This window comes from Lissotriton helveticus, chromosome 2_2 (assembly GCF_964261635.1).
Source record: "Lissotriton helveticus chromosome 2_2, aLisHel1.1, whole genome shotgun sequence".
NCBI classification, from domain to species: Eukaryota; Metazoa; Chordata; class Amphibia; order Caudata; family Salamandridae; genus Lissotriton; species Lissotriton helveticus.
In genome coordinates this window covers 380,982,975-381,004,110 of record NC_136060.1, presented here as the reverse complement: position 1 = coordinate 381,004,110, position 21,136 = coordinate 380,982,975, and the positions used below count along the sequence as shown (strand labels likewise).

At 51.5% G+C, this 21,136-nt stretch overlaps 2 protein-coding genes across 4 annotated transcripts in view; one reads left to right on the top strand and one right to left on the bottom strand.

Moving 5' to 3' along the window:
- MXD4 (MAX dimerization protein 4) overlaps positions 1-21,136 on the bottom strand; it is a 317,759-nt gene that overhangs the window by 79,347 nt on the left and 217,276 nt on the right. The window lies entirely within an intron of this gene.
- Positions 4,150-21,136, top strand: part of LOC144821952 (uncharacterized) — a 30,304-nt gene continuing 13,317 nt past the window's right edge. The window contains exons 1-2 of the mRNA XM_078679095.1: positions 4,150-5,439; positions 5,824-7,867. Of these exons, the coding sequence (XP_078535221.1) occupies positions 7,222-7,867 (646 nt within the window). The 5' untranslated portion in view covers positions 4,150-5,439; positions 5,824-7,221. The remainder of the gene's footprint in view (positions 5,440-5,823; positions 7,868-21,136) is intronic.

Below are 21,136 nucleotides of genomic sequence, written 5' to 3'. Positions count from 1 at the left end.
AATGGTGGATTCAGCCACACAATCTGTCTCGAGGCCTACCCTTCCTGACTCAAGCATCTCCTCAGGTTATAACGACGGATGCGTCTCTGGAAGGTTGGGGAGCCTTTCTCCAGGAGCTTCAGATCAGCGGGAAGTGGTCACCTCCTGAGCGAAGACTACACATAAACCTCCTAGAACTCAGAGCTGTCTACCTAGCCCTCCTGGCTTTCCTTCCCAGAATAAAAGGTTCGCAAGTGCTTGTCAGGACGAACAACACTACGACAATGCACTACCTGAACAAGCAGGGAAGGACTTGTTTGCTCTCTCTCTCTCAAGAATCACAAAAAATCTGGCACTGGCCTCTTTGGAACAAAGTTTCCCTACGAGTGGACAACGTTCCAGGAAAGGACAATGCGTTGGCAGGCTCACTGAGCAGAATGCAGGCCACCTGCCACGAGTGGGAGTCAGACCAACACACTCTCGACAGCGTCTTCTCTCTGTGGGGCGAACCCCTGTCGGATCTTTTCGCCACGCGACAAAATGCCAAATGCCAACACTTCACAAGTTGGCATCCCCAACAGGGATCTCTGGGGACTGCATTTTCAATAGCATGGTTTGGCGTATTCGCCTACACCTTTCAGCTGATTCCACTGATCCCCAAGATCCTCAGGGAGATGAAGGCAGAACCTTGCAAACCGATTCTAATAGCCCCAGCATGGCCTCGCCAACACTGGTACACAGAGCTTCATCTTCTCTCCCGGCAAACACCAATTCCATTGCCACTGTTTCCATCTCTCCTCACAAGGAACCAAGGACAAGTGCAGCACCCGGACCCAGCTTCTCTCAAATTGTCGGCCTCGCTCCTGAGTTCCACGAGTTTCAGGATTTGAACATTCCCCCGGGGATGCAGAGCTGTCCTATTCCGTGCCTGAGCAGATAGCACAAACAAGACTCATTCCTTTAAATGGAAGAGATATGTATTGGGTGCAGATCAGCTGGAGTGCATCCTTTCACATCCTCTACAGAAGAGATATTACCATACCTCCTTCATTTGGCTACTTCGGGCCTCGCCCACGCTTCCATCAACGTACACCTGGCAGAAATATCCCGTTTCAGGACATCTTATAATGGACCTTCTCTTTGGTTGAACAGATTAATAAAACAGTTTCTCAAAGGCCTGTTTTGGACTTTCCCTCCTGTGAAGACGCCACCTCCAACATGGCAACTAAACACAGTACTTGCTCAGCTGATGAAGCACCCTTTTGAGCCAATACACAGAGCTGACCTCAAGTTCCTATCTTGGAAAACTGCGCTCCTTTTAGCCCGCGCATCTGCAAGGCGAGTTAGTGACCTACATGCTTTCACAATTCAAGATCCCATTCTACAATTTAAAAATGACAGGGTAATTCTTCGGACTAACCCAAAATTTATGTCAAAAGTACCATCGGACTTTCACTTAAATGAGCCTATTGTCTTAAAAACTTTCTTTCCGAATCCTGTAAAGGAACAGGAAAGATCTCTCCATTCTCTGGATTTAAAACGCTGCCTTAAATTCTACCTTGACAGAACAAAAACTTTCCGCAAATCCAACCAACTTTTTGTGGGTTACAGTTTACCCGGGAAGGGTTTCCCACTCACAAAGCAAAGCATTTCCAGATGGATCTCTGGTGCCATTGTCTTCTGTCACCAGCAGGCTGGTCAGCCTTTACAATCACGGATGCGTGCCCATTCCACTAGGGCAGTCTCTACTTCTACGGCACTATTTGCAGGTGTGCCCATCACGAAGATTTGCAGAGCGGCAACATGGAAAACGCCGCATACATTTAAGAAACATTACTGTTTGGATACAGAACTCACAAAGGATGCTGCGGTGGGACAGGCGGTGTTGCGTCATCTATTTCGATCGAGGTGAGCCTTCCTTCCTTCCCACCAACCTTTCTCTTATTTTCCATGCACATTTCCCTATCACTATTATACCTTTTGCCAGACTTGCAATTTATTGCTTTGCAGTTTACTGTTGTGATGTATGTATATGTATGTAGGTATTGGTTCACTAATGCTTCAGGTTCTATATGCAAAAGGAAATGTGCTTATCATTGCTTTCTACTCTGATTCAGGCATGTGAATCTATGAAAGATACCCTAATACTGGATGAGAAATGCGTTGCCTGTAACTGCAGGGCTCACCTAGTACTCTCATTTGTTCCTCTATATAGCACTGTGCTTGCAAAAATCTGAGGGACTAGAGTTCCTTCCAGGAAGGTTCCAGAGGGTGGTGGCAGCTGATTGGTTGGTCTCTAGAGTTTGGTCATTATTACAAAAGGACTTGGATATGTTACTAATGTGAGGCCTTTGGCCTATTACTCTGTATGTCTAATGGGACATTACTTTATTTATGTACCGGGGACTCCCACCCCGACGACGGGGAATGATTCAGGCATGTGAATCTATGAAAGATACCAATACTGGATAACTGCAGTTACAGGTAAGTAACGCATTTCTTCCTCATGAATAATATTATCCCACCTTTCTTCTCTTTCCTCAAGTCAAAGAACTGTAGTAGTAGTCACTTAGTTTTCATACGGCCTTGGTCTTTAGCAAGTAAGAGGTTTCCTGAATACAGTATATGTCACAGCTTGGATCAAGTAGCAATCTTAGGATTTGCATCCTTATATTTGGGGCGTTTAGCTGTTCCACATTAAGGATGGCTATGTGCACTTTATGAGCGATTTGACCTATCCCAGGCCCCTCCTAAGTGTCGAATTTGTGTACATTCAAGCTTCCCTCCCATTTTCTTCATTCCTGCTCTTACTTCACGTATTCTAACCTTTCCCAATACTACTCCTGTTCATCAGCATCTAGGAAGCTTTGCCAACTATCCCCAGGTGTTTACAGGACCAATGCCTCTGAACTGGTAGGCCCCCACAACCTACACCAGCTTTAACCTCCATGTATCACCTAAATATTTTGTAACATATTACCATGATAAGATCATGGCTGCACCATCTCTGCCCCTATCAAGTGTAACATCTTAAAGAGCCCTTGTTCCTCCATATGTGTACAGCAATAATGTTCAGCAGATGTGTGCTCATTATCCTTCTCCTCTTCGATGTGTTTTCTCAAAGCTGGCTTCTGTTTGTTTGCTTGATTGGAAATAATATATATCCATGGCCATTGCACTTCCTTTTCTCCCATGTTGTCATCTACCAGTTCCTTTGACATTGCATTCATATGAAGTGCTACTCTATTCTGCAGTCGTAACCACCTGATGCTTGCCTCGCACTTCAAAAAATATGCCACACTGAAACATCCATCTACATCAAATGTTCTCTGTGGTGAGCCTATTTGTGATCTTTTTCAGTATCTTCCATCGCGTAAGGGTGACTTGAGAAACATCTTGCAGTAAAGCTACCCAGTGAAACCTTGAAATTCAAAGTTCTTGCTGGTTTTGAAGGCTGTAGTTATTTACTCCTTTAATTGAAAAAAACTGTAGCCTGGCTAAAATATATCTTGGGAATTTGGCATTTTTTCTTCATTTTCCATCCATTCTTATTTTAAGTATGTCATTGCTTGCCACCACTTTTGTAAACAGGGCAGTGACATAGGGTCTACTTCCTCACCCTGCACTTCCTCCAAGAGAAAGCGTATGCCAATATTCTCCTTTCTAGGTTTTTGAAGTTTTCAATTTTATCTTCAAGCTATTTGATTTGGTTGCTCATGTGGTGTTGAGTCATATTGGAAGATTTGACCTTTACGATGGAGTCTTCAGAGTCTATAGCATTGATTTTTGTCCTCTCCCCTAATGCTTGCACCTCTCTGCGTATTTCTGAATGCTTGACCCGTTTCCATCTTGTCAATGGCTCGCAATAAGTGTTCTATTAGTCTTCCTAGGCACTCTAGTTAGTTACAGAGCTTTCCACCGCTGCCTACTAAGTATCCTGTTGATTTTGTTTTCTGCCTCATCAAATGATATCCAGCACTAAGGCCTCCTACGTTCCACGTGCTTTTCAATTTTTTCTTTCTGTGTCTTTCCCTAAAACTAAATTTAGAGGTAATTGTAAATGGTATTTACATAGAGCTTACTACCCGTGACAAATCGTTGAAGAGCTTTGCTGCAAGTAGCGCGCTACTCTGGATTCAAAGATTAGAAGTTAATAGTTGATTAGTAATATTTTTTCTTTTGTTTGAGTATTAGTTGTGTTAGGTCTGTGCTCTTGATTTCACATGTGTTTAGTAGAGTTTAGAGTTTAGAGTAGGGATAGGAGGTTGGGAATGGATTTGAAAGGGGAAGCAGTAAGTTGTTTTTGTAAGTAGTGGTTGTGTGTGCCTGTTAGTTTGGTGACGTGGTTAAAAACAGAGGGGAAGTCTGAGAAGGGGTTTCAGAAAGGTTTGAGAAGAGAGGAGGAATGGGACAAAGGTTGAAAGGAGGATTTTGTTTTGTAGCAAAAAACTGAAATCATCGTATACATACATATATGCACATGACAGTTGGAAAGGTTTGCTAGGATGAATAAAACCCCTCCATGTGCATATCGATATGTGCATAGAAGCAGCACGATTTACATAGTCAGATGTGCACATTTATCTTTTGGTCACATATGCAAATGTTTTTAAAACATTTCTTAAAATTTGGTAGCAGGAATAAACTCCTCTAAATATGCATCTATATAGATGCATCAATTATGTCACTGTATTATATACACATGTATCTTATGATGGAATATACATTTTTTGCCCTTATATAAATGTATCCGCTCATAACAGGAAGCATAGTTCAATGTACAGTGACACATGTATAATGAAAACTGTATCTGTATGCCGTGAGAAGTATAGTTTGTCATGTAAGAGAATACTGAGAACACTGTTGTGTTGTGTGTGTAGTTGTCATGTGGGGGAAGAGCCAGCTCTTGACTAATCTTTTTAAGTTAAGATGGTTGTCGCTGGATCTTATGTGTGTGGGTAGTGAATTCCATATTTTGGCTGCTAAACAGAGAAATATGTTCCACCCATTTTGTTTTCTTGTATGTAGGAACATTGAGGCTGGGAGCCTTTATGAAGTGTAGGTTCCTTTGTTGTATGCATTTGTTGATATTCTTCCTGATGAAGAATGGTCCTCTGCCATGCATGGCTTTGTGTTATACAAAGCAGCTTTTGACGGTGGAGCTTCTTGCAAATTGTAACCAGTGTACAGCCTTCATGGCAGGGGAGATTTGTGCTTGTGGCTTTCATGTAGGAGCAGACTGGAGTCAGCGTTCTGAATTCTCTGTAATCTTCTCATAGTTGACAAAGGGGAGCTATGATTCACCTGCCTTCGCCCAAAGGATCATCCAGTCTTTCTGTTCGACTATGTCTCTTAAAATTACTTCATCTCTCCAGATTTCACCCTAATCATATTTAGCACCTCACAGTTTATGTATGATGTTCCACAAATGTTCTTGGTGAAATGCTGCTCCACGGGAATGTAAATGTAAATGTAGTATACTTGTAAAGCGCACAGCTGCCCCAGCAACGGGGCGTCCCGGCGCTGTATAACTCTGGGGAACCCGTCCTGGCTTTCCCTGTGGGATGGTCCCTTGCTGGGAGTCCCCAAGGTGGAGCCAGGCATCCCCGGAATTGGTGGGGCCGTTGTGGAGATTAGGCAAGCTAATGCCCAGAGTTGCCGAGTGGAACCCCTGATTAGAGTAAGCACCGAAGCAGGAATTATCAAGTCCGCTGACCAAGGTCCACGACCCTGCCGCGTCGGGAATTGAACCCTGGTCCCGGGCTGACTTCTGCTCTCAGGCCTGCTGCCTCTAACCAGTGAGCCACACTACTCCACTGAGCCACACTACTCCTACTACTGAAGCTTGGTTCATTCATCTGTAATGGCACACGGAAATATTACTTTTCATTGAAGGACTCTGTTGGACCCGGCCTCATGGCGTGGTCCTACCCCTCCGCATGGCGGGCCCCGGACGACATCAGCCCTCCTCCGGACCTCGGGCGGCCCATTCTGCCCGACCCTGCACGCCCCAACACCACCGATCCGGCTACCATCCCGGACCCCCATCATCGGCCTGGCCCCAGCGTAGGCCCCTCACGACCTAAGCACGAGGCCGGGCCCAACTCCATCTTGGGCCCACCACGTCACGACCGCGTGGCCTCGGCCCCAGCCTCGGCCCCAGCGAAGCCCAGACATCGAGGCACCAAGATCCACCCAGGTGGTCGAGTGGCCACTCGACAGATCCGGAGGGAGAGGAGTTTCGATGGCCCTCCAGCCGTCCCCGGACGCCCAGTATCGATAGCCCTCCGGCCTCCCTGGGCGCTGGCTCCACCCCCTGCTGGGTGTCTGGACACCATCATCTCGGCCCCTCTGGCTCCCAGGCGCGAGGGTCCAGACATCAAAGGACCTCCGTCCTATATCTGGGCCCGCCCCGGAGTAGGACGCCAGTTGTATCCTGGACTGGAAGCCCTGCTGACGCTGTCACGGCCGACACCAGACGAACTCATCCGTAACCCGACGACCTTCTGAGAGCCTGCTGGCGCTGCCGCGGCCTACCTTGCTGAACCATCCGAGAGCCTGCTGGCGCTGCCGCGGCCTACCTTGCTGAACCATCTGAGAGCCTGCTGGCGCTGCCGCGGCCTACCTTGCTGAACCATCCGAGAGCCTGCTGGCGCTGCCGCGGCCTACCTTGCTGAAACATCTGAGAGCCTGCTGGCGCTGCCGCGGCCTATCCTGTCGAACCATCTGAGAGCCTGCTGGCGCTGCCGCGGCCTACTTCGCTGAACCACCTTGCAAGCCTGCTGGCGCTGCCGCGGCTCGACCTCTCGGAACCCCCCGGCTCGAGGATTGAGAGCTGTGCGTAGGGTATCCCGTCCTCCGCCCAGAGTAAGACTGTCCCGCTACCTTACCCCTCTTTACGAGACTTTACAGATCCCTCGATCTGCTTGTACATACTACCAAAAACCCGCAACCTTTTTACTAGCTATAAAAGCTTAAGAACTTGACCTCTTGTGTGGTGTCCATCTGTAGTGTTGTGATTACTCTGCTGTACGATCCTAGGAGAGGACCCTCGTTCAGGAGGCCTCTCGGCAAACGCTCGGCTACTTCTCAACGGAGAGGTGGACCATGGGGTGGTCAGTCAGACATCTTCTGCCTCCCCCGGGGTCGCCTTTCCAACATTGGTGGCAGCGGTGGGATCCGAGCCCACGCAGATCGTACAGAGATTGATTCACTCGCTACCCAGAAAAACCCACTGAGACCATGAGCACAGAATTCCAGAAGGAGAAAATGGAAGACTACAGTCACAAGGAACTGAAGCAATTCTGCAAAGATCTAGGCATCGCTACCACTGGCTTAAGCACCAAAGAAGATTTCAAATCGGCCCTGCAGGCCTGGGTGGACGCCGGGGAGGCGCCACCCCCGAGGGAAGATAACCCGGGCCCGAACGGAGGCCCGGAGGCTCAGCTGAACCCAGCGGGAGAGAGACCCGCAAACCCAAACCCAGGCCGCTCCCCCGAAGACGCCCGAGAACGAGAGAGGAACCGGCTCCACGAGTTGGAGCTTGCTCGACTCAAACAAGAAGGAGAGATCCAACTGGCAGAAAGGAAGCTAGCCCTCGAGCAGCTACGGCTAGAAGGAGACCTGGAAGAAAAGCGAAGACAAAGAGACCTCGAGGAGAAGAAACTCATGCTCGAGCACGAGCGCGTCCTCAAAGAACTAGAATTTAAAACGAAGGCAGGCGAGACTACCACCTCCGGGAGTAAGACCTCACCTCCCCCGGTGGACACGAAGGTGCACATACCCAAGGATGTCGTCAAAGAGTACTATAAGAACGACGACATCCAGCAGTGGTTCACAGCTTACGAGGTCGCCATGGCTGCCCATCGAGTACCCCTCAGGGACTGGGGTGCCGGCCTGTGGGGGAAGTTTATCAACGAAGGGAGAGACGCCCTGCTGGAGCTCCCTGATGCCGAGAGGACCTCGTACGAGCACATGAAGACCGCCCTCCTCACGCGCTACGGACTCACCCCCGAGATGTACCGGCAGCGATTCCGAGACTGCAAAAAAATCCCCGGTACCACGTGGGTGGAATACGTGAACTATTACAGTAGAGCCTTCGAGGGGTGGACTCGGGGCTGCCAGGTCACCACCTACCAGCAGCTGGTCGACCTCATTCTATGGGAACACCTGTCCAATAACTGTTTCGTCGAACTCCGGCAGCACCTCCTCGACAGCAAATTGACTGAGCCACGAAAACTCGCTGTCGAGGCAGACCGGTGGGCCAGCACCCGAGTTCCCCGGAACATGATGGGAGATTACGGCCGGGGGTCCCCGGGGAACCACCGCCCACGAGGTGGCGGAGTAGGCCAGAGCCGGGGTCGAGACACCCCCCAGGGGTCATCCCCTACCCCCACGTCGCCATCCCTGGCCCGGAGAGGGGGCCCCCCAGCCAGGCCGGGGCCCCGCCCGAACATTAAGTGCCACAGATGCCAGCGACAGGGGCATTATGCGAATGACCCCCTCTGCCCGATGAACCAGCGACCCGGCACCACCGGGCCCCCAGCCCGTCAGATCACGGCAGCTGCCCTAGGTGAAGAAAGAAGTGAGGAAGAAGACGACGACCACGAGCAGGCTGAGTGGGAGCCCGCCGCCATGACCTTAGCCTGCCTGGGTACTCACGACATGATCCCCCGAGGGCCGATCCCCGGCAACACCCAGAAGTACCGCCAGTGGGTCACCATCAACGGTCGCCGGACCGAAGCCCTCCGTGACACTGGGGCCAGCGTGACAGCGGTCCGCTGCCATCTGGTGACCCCGGAACAGATCCTTCCTAACGTCCTGTGTCCAGTCCGATCCGCAGATAACTCCGAAACTATGTGTCAGATGGCCCGCATCCCCTTCGAGTGGGGGGGGGGGGGGGAGTGTCGGGCGTGCTGAAAGTGACTGTCCGCGACGATGCCCCCGTGGACTGCCTCCTGGAACGACCTGGAAAGTTCCCCATGGGCTGGCGTCGAACGAAGAGAGCACCTGGGGATGCTAGGCCTTCCCGAGTGGGTCTGTGCGACTACCCGCTCCATGTCCGCCTGAGCCTCCGCCCCCGCGGGGGAAGCTCCAACAGAGGAGCCAGAATGGCCCGCACCTCCGCCGCCTGTCGTCCCCGAGGACGCCGACAACGGGCCCGGCCCCCAAGGGCCCGACCAAGAAGATCTCACCGAGATCGACCGCCTCCCGGAACTCGCCCAATGGCGCCAAGAAGGTGGCCCCACCCGCGAACAGTTCCGGCAGGAATAGAAAACCTGCCCCTCCCTCGAGGGGATGCGACGGCAAGCTGCTACGCAAGCCGCCGGAGACCCCGCGGGGTCCCACTGGGTCTACTGGAACAACGACCTCCTTTACAGTGAGCAGAAGATTGCCGAGCTAGGGGCCGGCCGGGTGCTGGTTGTACCCCTCCGGTTCAGAGACTTCCTCCTGAACTTAGCACATGATGTGCCCCTCGCCGGGCACCTGGGCCAGGACAAAACGTACAGCCGCCTGGTGACGCATTTCTACTGGCCAAAAATGCGCACTGATGTACAGAACCACTGCAGGACCTGTCAAGCCAGCGGGAAGAGCGGGGGGAAAGTCAAAGCCCCGCTCCAGCCGTTCCCTGTGGTAACCACCCCCTTCGAGCGAGTGGGGATAGACATCGTAGGACCCCTGGATCCTCGCACCTCGCAGGGGCACCGTTTCATCCTCGTCCTGGTGGACCATGCCACCCGCTATCCTGAGGCCATCCCTCTCCGAACAATCACGGCCCCCGTGGTGGGCCGAGCCCTCATGAGCATCTTCCCCCGAGTCGGCTTCCCCCAGGAAGTCGTGAGTGATCGGGGATCCAACTTCATCTCGAAGCATATGCGGTCCCTATGGCAACAGTGCGGGGTCGCATATAAGTTCACCACCCCGTATCATCCCCAGGGAAATGGACTAGTGGAACGCTTTAACAGGACACTGAAGGGAATGATCAAGGGCCTAGAAGAGCCCCTCTGGCGCAAATGGGATGTCCTGCTGCCCTGCCTCCTGTTCGCCTACCGAGAGGTACCCCAGAAATCCCTGGGGTTCAGCCCGTTCGAACTCTTGTACGGACACCCGGTTCGAGGCCCCCTTAGCCTGGTCAAGGAAGGCTGGGAGACAGCAGTTCGCGATGCCCCACCGGATGTCTACCGGTACCTCCTGACCCTCCGCAATCAGACTCGGAGGTTCAGGGAACTTGCCGAGGCCAACCTGGAAGCCAGTCAGGAGGAGATGAAACGCTGGTATGACCAGAACGCCTCGTCCATCGAGTTCGAGCCGGGCCAGCAAGTCTGGGTCATGTCCCCGGTTGAACCGTGTGCCCTCCAGGACAAATGGACGGGGCCCTTCAAGGTGGTGGAGCGCAAGAGCCCCGTCACCTACCTGGTAGACATGGAGTCCCCCAGGAACCCCCTCCGGGTTCTACACGCTAACCGGCTCAAGCCGCACTTTGCACGCACCGAACGGAGCCTGCTGCTGGCGACCGATGACGGAGCTGAAGACGACTCCGAGCCACTACCAGATCTCCTCAGCACCACCGAGAAAGACGGCTCCTTCGAAGGGGTCCGGCTCTTCTCTACCCTGACCCCAGAGCAGCAACAAGACTGCCGGAAGCTGCTGGGGCAGTTTGCGGATCTGTTTTCCCTCACGCCGGGGGTCACCCGGTGGTGTGTCCACGATGTGGACACTGGAGACAGCCCCCCTGTGAAACAACGAGCTTTCCGAGTGCCCGACCGGGTTCGGGCCTGCATCCAATCCGAGGTGGCCAAGATGTTGGCCCTGGGGGTAGTCGAACCCTCCAACAGTCCCTGGGCCAGTCCCGTTGTCCTGGTCCCGAAAGCTGCTTCCCCCGGAGCAGCGCCCGAGCTCCGGTTCTGTGTTGACTACCGGGGACTGAATGCCGTCACCAGGACCGACGCACATCCCATCCCCCGGGCGGATGAACTGATCGATCGCCTAGGGGCCGCCAAATACCTCAGCACCTTTGATCTCACGGCGGGGTATTGGCAGATCGGCCTTACCCCTGGTGCACAAGAACGATCGGCCTTCTCGACGCCAGATGGCCACTATCACTTCAAAGTAATGCCCTTCGGCATGAAAAATGCGCCGGCCACCTTTCAGAGGCTAGTAAATCAGGTGCTGGCCGGTCTAGAAGAATACAGCGCCGCCTATCTCGATGACATTGCGGTGTACAGCCTTCACTGGGATGAGCACCTGTCCCACCTCTGGGAAGTCCTGACGGCCCTCCGGCGGGCTGGACTCACCATCAAAGCCAGCAAGTGCCAGATAGGCCAAGGGTCCGTGACCTATCTGGGCCACCAAGTGGGGAGCGGCAAAGTGGCTCCCCTCCAACCAAAGATAGACGCCATCCGGGCCTGGGAGCCCCCGGTCACCCAGACCGCCGTCCGAGCCTTCCTGGGGCTCACCGGATACTATCGGCGATTTATAAAAGCCTACGGGAGCATTGTGGGGCCCCTCACAGAACTGACCTCAAAGAAACTACCCCAGAAGGTGCACTGGACCCCCGCGTGCCAGACAGCCTTTGAGACTTTAAAGACTGCCATGTGCACCGCCCCTGTGCTCCAGGCCCCCGACTACAGCAGAGAGTTTGTAGTCCAAACCAACGCCTCGGAGCACGGCATCGGGGCGGTCCTGTCCCAAGTTAACCCCGAAGGAATCGACCGGCCTGTGGCCTTCATCAGCCGACGCCTCCTGGCAAGAGAACAGCGGTGGAGCACCATCGAGAGGGAAGCCTTTGCCGTAGTGTGGGCCCTCAAGAAGCTCCGGCCCTACCTCTTCGGCACCCACTTCCGAATCCAGACCGACCACCAGCCCCTGCGTTGGTTGATGCAGATGCGGGGAGAAAACCCGAAACTGCTGCGCTGGTCCATCTCTCTACAGGGGATGGATTTCACTGTGGAGCATCGCCCCGGCAACGACCACGCCAATGCCGACGGCCTGTCCAGATTCTTCCGCCTCGGCGAGGAGAATCCCCAAGAAAGTGGGTGACTCTCCCCTGCCTTCAGCTGGGGGGGACGCGTGTTGGACCCGGCCTCATGGCGTGGTCCTACCCCTCCCGCATGGCGGGCCCCGGACGACATCAGCCCTCCTCCGGACCTCGGGCGGCCCATTCTGCCCGACCCTGCACGCCCCAACACCACCGATCCGGCTACCATCCCGGACCCCCATCATCGGCCTGGCCCCAGCGTAGGCCCCTCACGACCTAAGCACGAGGCCGGGCCCGACTCCATCTTGGGCCCACCACGTCACGACCGCGTGGCCTCGGCCCCAGCCTCGGCCCCAGCGAAGCCCAGACATCGAGGCACCAAGATCCACCCAGGTGGTCGAGTGGCCACTCGACAGATCCGGAGGGAGAGGAGTTTCGATGGCCCTCAAGCCGTCCCCGGACGCCCGGTATCGATAGCCCTCCGGCCTCCCTGGGCGCTGGCTCCACCCCCCTGCTGGGTGTCTGAACACCATCATCTCGGCCCCTCTGGCCCCCAGGCGCGAGGGTCCGGACATCAAAGGACCTCCGTCCTATATCTGGGCCCGCCCCGGAGTAGGACGCCAGTTGTATCCTGGACTGGAAGCCCTGCTGACGCTGTCACGGCCGACACCAGACGAACTCATCCGTAACCCAACGACCTTCTGAGAGCCTGCTGGCGCTGCCGCGGCCTACCTTGCTGAACCATCCGAGAGCCTGCTGGCGCTGCCGCGGCCTACCTTGCTGAACCATCTGAGAGCCTGCTGGCGCTGCCGCGGCCTAACTTGCTGAACCATCCGAGAGCCTGCTGGCGCTGCCGCGGCCTACCTTGCTGAAACATCTGAGAGCCTGCTGGCGCTGCCGCGGCCTATCCTGTCGAACCATCTGAGAGCCTGCTGGCGCTGCCGCGGCCTACTTCGCTGAACCACCTTGCAAGCCTGCTGGCGCTGCCGCAGCTCGACCTCTCGGAACCCCCCGGCTCGAGGATTGAGAGCTGTGCGTAGGGTATCCCGTCCTCCGCCCAGAGTAAGACTGTCCCGCAACCTTACCCCTCTTTACGAGACTTTACAGATCCCTCGATCTGCTTGTACATACTACCAAAAACCCGCAACCTTTTTACTAGCTATAAAAGCTTAAGAACTTGACCTCTTGTGTGGTGTCCATCTGTAGTGTTGTGATTACTCTGCTGTACGATCCTAGGAGAGGACCCTCGTTCAGGAGGCCTCTCGGCAAACGCTCGGCTACTTCTCAACGGAGAGGTGGACCTAGGGGTGGTCAGTCAGACATCTTCTGCCTCCCCCGGGGTCGCCTTTCCAACAGACTCCAGTCCAGTGTCCTGCTCAGTGGTACTGAGTAAGCCATCTCTATTTTTGAGCAGCCTTTCATGGCTTTGAGGGACGGATTATTCCAATGGCCTGCTCCTTTTCTTAACCCTAGTGTGCTGTTGCTCCAATCCACGATCTGCTGTTGTCAGGAGAGACTTAGAGGAGCCTCATAGGACTGCTACTCCAATGTTGCTCCAGTGCGTGGACTGGCCCATACCCGCCTGCCAGAAAGATACTACCTTCATTCTGACCTTTTCTGTCAGATTGGTCTACATACGGGCTCTGCCACTTTTTGACCTTTGTTCTTGGGGGAGGAGGGTCAGACAATTGACTGAGTGCCTACTTCTTTCGGGCCTAGGCCGGGGGAGCTCACGGACAAGCATTTTACCTAATGGGATCTATCTTGAGAACTGTGGCCCTGTCTTTTTAACTAAGATGATATACTAAAAGTTAATACGAAAAAAAAAGGTTACAATGCTCTGCGACATGCATTTAAATATAAAGCGGTTATCTTTGGATAGGAACTGGTTTGAGCGAGTACACACATATAACTATTTAAGACTTACTGGAAGAGGGAGGGAACGCTAGATGTCATTTAAAAAACTGAAAAACAAGTCTACCAGCTTAATGTATGCACTGAGAAAAATACATGCACAGTTTTACTATTTCTACCTCAACCCACGTGGAGGAGTGTTTTTTTTTTTAGAGATTTTCTAAACAGTTAAGTTTGGCACATTACACTTTATTTAGGTAGATGTTTTATAGGCTCAAATCAATTTTAAAGTTTCACTGTTGAGACAACCGTTGGTAGATGATTTACAATTCATTAAGCATTATTTCAAGCCCAACACCCTATGCCCCCACTCTCCCCCTAGAGGGTGCTCCTAAAGGACAGGTAACACTTAACGCTACACAACAGTGGCACACAGCGGGGGTACAGACTCTGGGGGACCTCTACAGCGAAGGCGCTTTGCCTCCTTATGCGACACTGATAGAAGGGGAAGGACATTCTGCGGGACAATTCTCCTGCACCGGTCTTTACTAGCCACACTCACGGCACTATAGGGAGAACTGACTACAGAACTGCCAACACACCTTACTATACAATACTTACATGTACTGGGACAAGGCAGACACCTGACGTGATGGTTCGCAGCCTCGCTGCGCCAACATGTAGCGATCAGTTTAGATCCCCTCAGACATAAATAGGAGAGAGACTTAGGCAGGCAATTATTGAATAAAGAATGGGGGCAAGTACTGGCAAGCCCGGTTCAGACCCCCAGGAACATGAGGTTTAGGCAGATCCAATTTAATGTTACACACGGTGCTTACTACACGCCAGCCAAAATCAACTGATATTTTCATCGTACCTATTCTGCTTGTCCCAGATGCTCTGTTTTAGATGCAGACTTGATACACATGTTGTGGAGCTGCACTAGCCTTAGTGTATACTGGAGAGAGGTAGCGGAAGCGCTGCATAACTGCGCCCAGAGGGAGTTACCATTTGAATGGCCGGTGTACTTTCTAAACAGATTCCGCAGGACACGCTACACCAAGGTTAGATCCAGATTCTTAGACCTGGGCATAATAACTGCCAAATGGCTAATCACGGAAAGATGGAAGGCGCCTGATCCCCTGCACTTCCAGGCTTGGAGGCATTTTACACTCACTTGGGCTAGGGCACAAGGCATAGCAATTTGCCGGGAAGAAAACATAGGCCTTAGAAAAATACTAATAGATTCTTATAGCGCTGCAACAACATGCACGCTCGCCAAGCCAGACCACATCGACACCTGGTCTGGATGGGTAACACCACACTCGTGCATAGAAACCCCGAGATACCCAAAGACACCACTTCTACAGCTGACCACTGATACACTGATGCCCCAACGCATATATTGATGGGGGGCATATAGTTAAAGTAATGGGCGCAGGCACAGCAGGCAACGCATCCATATATACACACTGAAAGGTGGAGACACTCCAACTCAGCTCCAAGTTTTATGTCCTCCCCCCTGGTTGTTAAATGTGCAGTGTATCATGGTCCTTCATACAGTTCCAGACTCTCAATGTTACCTTCTGAAAGCAATGTTTGTAGACTCTTTTGAAAGGATTGAACTTTAAATAATTACACCGACTTAGTACAATTTAATTGGAATAATCACATCTGCATGTCAATTGAATAAATAATTGTAGCGTTCTTGTTGCCGCAATGAATCACTGTATGAGGTCTAAGGACATTCTATGCAGTTCATGTCATACTGCTTGTTGCGGTTACTGTCGTAATAAAACAAAAGCAATAAAAGATATACTTACTTTACAAGCAGCATCTGACAAATTTGAATGTAGTAAATTTGCCTTGTTTTCTACACCTATCAACCAGGTCAAGTCTAGTTGTAATTGAACAAGGTGATGCACCACCACTTTTGTCATCAAAATTTTAAGACTGAGATTTTTAATGTCAGTGTCTGCACCCCCCACAACAGCTACATAAAAATAAAAAGCAAAGCCTTACTAGTAAGTAATCAACCAAACCCTAGATCCTTTATTCCTGCAATGAGAACAATTACTAAAAGGCATTCGTGTCAGTCATTGATAAATATTAAAACAAATTGTAAGGTAAGGCCTCACACACCTACCCAGGAGTCATGCTTCATCATCGGGCTTCCTCGCTCAGCAAAAACGGCTTGTAGGAAAGTAGGATCCTTCTGCATGGTTACTCCCACTTTTTGCCTGTTGCTAAGCTGTATTTTGACTAGGCTCCTGTTAATTAGGTCCTCAGTCTATCTGCTTTCTGCCTAAATTGTTTTGTTGAGTACTTAGGTACTCTCCAGACTGGATACTGGGGGACCCTTATCAGTCCCTAGTATATGGTACTATGGTACCTAGGGCATAGGTACCCCAGATGTTTCCCATGGACTGAAGCATGCATTATGCCACCCATGGGAGACCATTCAAAATGGATCTACAGGCTTGCCATTGCAGCCTGTGTAAGTTGGTGCATGCACCACTTACTTAAGATATAGGTTTACTATATCAAAGGGTCACTGCAATTAAAACCTATAAGTCACCCCAATAGTAGGCCTTTGCAATCCTGAAGGCAGGGTGCTTGGTTTGAAGTCAGAGTGTGCCCCTGCATGAGCAGGAAACTCCTGCAGCCTTCGACGTCCATTTTCACAGGTTTTCAGTGAAGCAGCCATATACTATTTAGAGGGGCACCGCGTAATTACGTGATGACCATCTCGAAAATGGCTGCAACGAATTCTATCATGTTTGATATCAAACATGTTGGAATCATACCCCCACACCGAAAATGGTGCGGGAGGTATGATTCCACGCACTTGAAGAGCCCTCCGTTAGGCTCTCACTGTTTCCAGTGGCAGTCTTCCAGACCTGGACAGCACAGAATTGTTGCTGGCGGTTAGAGACACGTATCTGCCCTCCTGCTGCTGAGCCAAGCTCGATCAGGGGAAGGCAGAACAATAGGTATCCTGTCACAGGGAGGTGTGACTACCTACCAAATAGGATTTAGTGTATTGGGCCTGGTGGGTGCGCTTGCCAGTGCCACTCGTTTTGCATGAGGGGCACATTCGGTGCCTCCTTGCATAGTCCAGTTCAAACCAGCTCTGGGAGCCTGGACAAAGGACATGGGAGTATCCTCCCCACTTCCCCACTGTCCACTCCCTCTCCTGGGAGGGAACCCCGGATCGTCCCAACCCTTTCCCTTAGGGTACTTAAGAGTTTCCCTGTGGGTTGGTCCCTAGATTCATAGTGGGACACGATTCAAATCAGACACCGCTTCAACTTCTACCGTCTGGGCATTCTGGACTTTGCTGGACTTCGTTTGGGCCTGACTTCATCTCTCCTCCAGTCTGCTGCATCATCTGTGCCTGTGCATCATACAGGAACCTTCCAAGGCCTGTGAAGCATCAAAGACAACCAAAGTAATCTCCCTTGGAGCGAAGAAGTCACTCCCCTGCATTTGCAGGCACCGCAACTAAGTCGACCTATCCGCAGATCCTGAGCTCCTGCGGACTCGGAGTGCTCCGCAACACATGTGGTGGTTTCCCACAGCTCCAGAGGCCTACTCTACCCTCTCACTAAGTTTGAGGCCAGTATCCTTCATGGGGTTGCAATAACTGAACCCATGAGCACAGCGTCCAACTTGTAGCTGCAAAGGCTTGTTGCCTTTTTTGCAAGAAGATCTTCGGGCTCCAAGTAGCCCCAACCTCGAGCATCCCCAGTGACCAGTGACCAGAATCTTCAGCCACACCGCATTGTGTGCATCTTTGCCAAGGCTTGTTGGCGCTCCTGCCGGGCATCGAACCCTCAGCACTCGACATCCTGGGGCACTGTGTATTTTGTGCAAGTTACTGTGTTTCTTTGCTAAAGTATTGTGTGCCTTATGTTTATCTCTGAGTTGGAGATATTGGAACGTACTAGGGAGTATTATATAATAAATACATCTTTTTATAAATACTTGGTGTGGTTCTTTACTATACTATACTATAAGATTGCATTCTGGTAAAACAAGCTGCTTTACGCTTCTTCTGGACTAGCCTGAAGGCTGGTCTCCACAGCTACCACAGAGAGCTTTCTAAGGTTGCCTAAGACCTCTTAAATCACCATAAGGGTTGTCTGGACTGGTGCAAGGTGCCCACTTACATTAGTGGACATCATATACCAGGCCAGCTTATCACAAGGTTCTAATGGTGAGCGAGCTTCTCCAAATCAGTGAAAAGCTTGTCAGGGTCTCAAAATAGTAGTTAGAGACAGGGGTCCCGCAAGATGTGATAAAAACTTCACAGATATCCCAAATACACAATTTATTCCCTGAATATCAGGTAGATGGATTAAAACAAGTGTATGGTGCCAAAGGAGAATGAGTACTCCTGCACCCAAATGGTCAATATGTTACTGCTACATGGCCATATACCAGGGTCCGTGGCATTCATCCGGACCTGGATCCCTTAGTTCTTATGGACACTCTCCATGCAGTCATTCATACATCATGCAGTCAATGTTATTAAATACTTGCTGATGATCGGTGTTAACGTTGCCACCTTGAAAGAAAACCTGTGGTCAACATGAAAATAAAAGACAGATGCAAAGTGATATTGCACAACACACGTGTATAATAATGTCAGTGAAGCCTGCTGCATGAAGGGACACACACTGCCTTACATTCATACAAATGTTATAGGGCATACCTTTTTGAGCATCTCTAACATTTGGTCAACCTGTGGAACGAAGAGGTGTTCCCCATCAAAGGCAGAATGAGCAAATGTTGTACCTCTGGTTTAAACCCAGAGACTCAGCCAGACAAGGTATCTAATCAAGAGGCTGGTATTTACAGCACAGGCTGCAGTGTCAGCGGCATCTAGCACACAGTGGATGGTGACAGTGGACATTGTTTTCCCCTCTACTACCTAGTCCTAGCCCCTCTTGGAGATCTGCATTATATTCCAGTGTGCCGTATCTTACAGGGAAAGCAAGCCTACAGAATTGGTGATCCACCAGTGGGTAGCTGCTTGAACGCTACCCTCTTTCCAGCTGCATCTATCTTTTTGCTCTCCTTGTCTGGAGGGAGAGTGTCTCCTGTGGCTTAGACATTAGCGTGCTTCCACATGGTGTGTACGAGGAGGGAGTTAGGTGACACCTTTCCATGAATATATAAATATAGGGTGTGTCATTAGGGGAGTACTTGTACTTGTTAGCCCTAGGGTGACCACCCTGGCCCCTAGCCCTTAGAGACTCCTTCAATGTGTATGCAGATGTCTTCAGCATGCCCTTAAGCATCTGGAACAATTGGGCTGTGCGCTGGGGTTCGGACAACATCTCAACCAGACGTTATCATCGCCTGGAGGAATTGTGTGCTCTGAATGACCTTATAATAGATAGTTGTGTTATGAAGGGGAGACGGCCTGACTGGATAGGTCAGGACTTGTGTCATCAGGGAGATCAATGTTTTAGTCCATTGGTCATCCGTAGGCACAGTGTTGTAAAATGCATGAGAGGTCCCTGCATGGTAGATTGGGCTGCCCTGCCCTCCCCATATGATGTGAAGTGACCCCTCAGGAGAATGTGGAAGAGGGGAGGTGGTTGTGACAGAGGTGAGGGAGTAAAGGTGGTCTGTGAGGAGGAGGAGGTGGTGGCGGACGAGGAAGTGGGTTGGTGCCCTTGTCCTTGTGCTTTTTGAGCTTTGGAGGTGTCTGAGGCTCCAAAACGATCTCCTCCTCAAACATGAGATTTCTCTTTTTTGCCAAAGTCTCTGTGGGTTTTAAGGAAGGCTTGGTTGTGATTCTGCCTTCTTGCTCGGGAATGCAAAGGCGTTTTTGTGTAGCGTCCAACTGCTCCTGGAGGCGCTGAAGAACCTGTTGCTCCGAATCTTCAGAGAGCATCAATGGAGGTCCCTTCTGCCGAGTGGGCTTTCGGAGTTGACGTATGTTTGGGCTTTATTGCCTCTTTCAAAGTTGGTGCTTGTTTTGGAATTGATGTAGTTTTCGCTGCTGAGGTTAGGTTTGGTGCTGAGGGGTCCTTCCCCCTCGAGGGCCTGCGCAGGATCTTCGGACTCGAGGGCCGTGATGAGTGGATTGGTGTGGCTCACTGGTTAGAGGCGGCAGACCCGGAAGCAGAAGTCGGACCGGGACCAGGGTTCGATTCCCAACGCGGCAGGGTCGTGGACCAGAGTCAGCGGACTCGAGAATTCTCACCTCGGTGCCTACTCTGACCAGGGGTCACACTCGGCAACTCTGGGCATTAGCTTGCCGAATCTCCACAACAGCCCCATCAACGCCGGGGATGCCTGGCTCCACCTTGGGGATTCCCAGCAGGGACCATCCCACAGGGAAAGCCAGGACGGGTTCCCCAGCGGTATACAGCGCCAGGACGCCAGCTGGCAACAGTGCGCTTTACAAGTATACACATTACATTACATTACATTGATGCTCAAAGAAGTGAGTCTGTGGTCGGTGCTGAACAAGGCCTGAAGGCAGCGAAGGCCCAACTGACTGTCTTTAGGATGCAGCAATCGAAGCCTGGCTCTAATGGTGGTGAAACTCGCCTTCAGCTCGGGCTGTTGGGCTGGTCGGGCAGTACTCACAGTCAACTTTTTTTTTTTTACAACAACATTTATTGAGTTCACAACTTTTATTGAGTTCACAACTGCCAGTGGGCGAACCCCAGTATGCATCAGAGAGGCCAATGACAAAATGCAAGAACACGAGATACTGGAGAGGGTCTCACCAGAAGATCTGCGAATCATTCGATCCAACGCGGTTGACTTTTTTACCTGCCTCATTAAACTCGGATCCTGCTGCTCCTCGCTAGAGTTGGAGGAGAAGGTCACCTCTGGGCTCAGCGACAGTTGGGTGAGCTGTATCTCTGAAGGACCAGAGTCTAATTATTCCACAGCCTCTATGTCCTGTGCCCAGAAGATATTGGGGTTCTTTTCCGATTCCTACTTCTGCATCTTTCACTGGGCTCACCTCCGTTCTTATCAATACTGGAGTGAAGCTTTGGACCGAAAACCGAGGCAGACCTTGTACATGGTGTTGTCGTGGTTAGAGAGAGGTAGAGGCAGAGGTTGAAACCCTGATGTTGGTCAGGCCACAGAAATATCAAGTGACAATGGCGAGCAGTATCGGAAGGGAGTCCTTTCTATTACAGATGATGAATGGTCGTCGATAAAGTTTGCAAGATGAGGGCACCTCCAGGGAGGGCCCAAAGCCCTGGCCACGAAGACAACTCGGCTACCACTATTGTGTATAGTTGAACAAATGGAGTTGTTGTTGCTGCAGGAAGACTTTCTAGTGCTTCC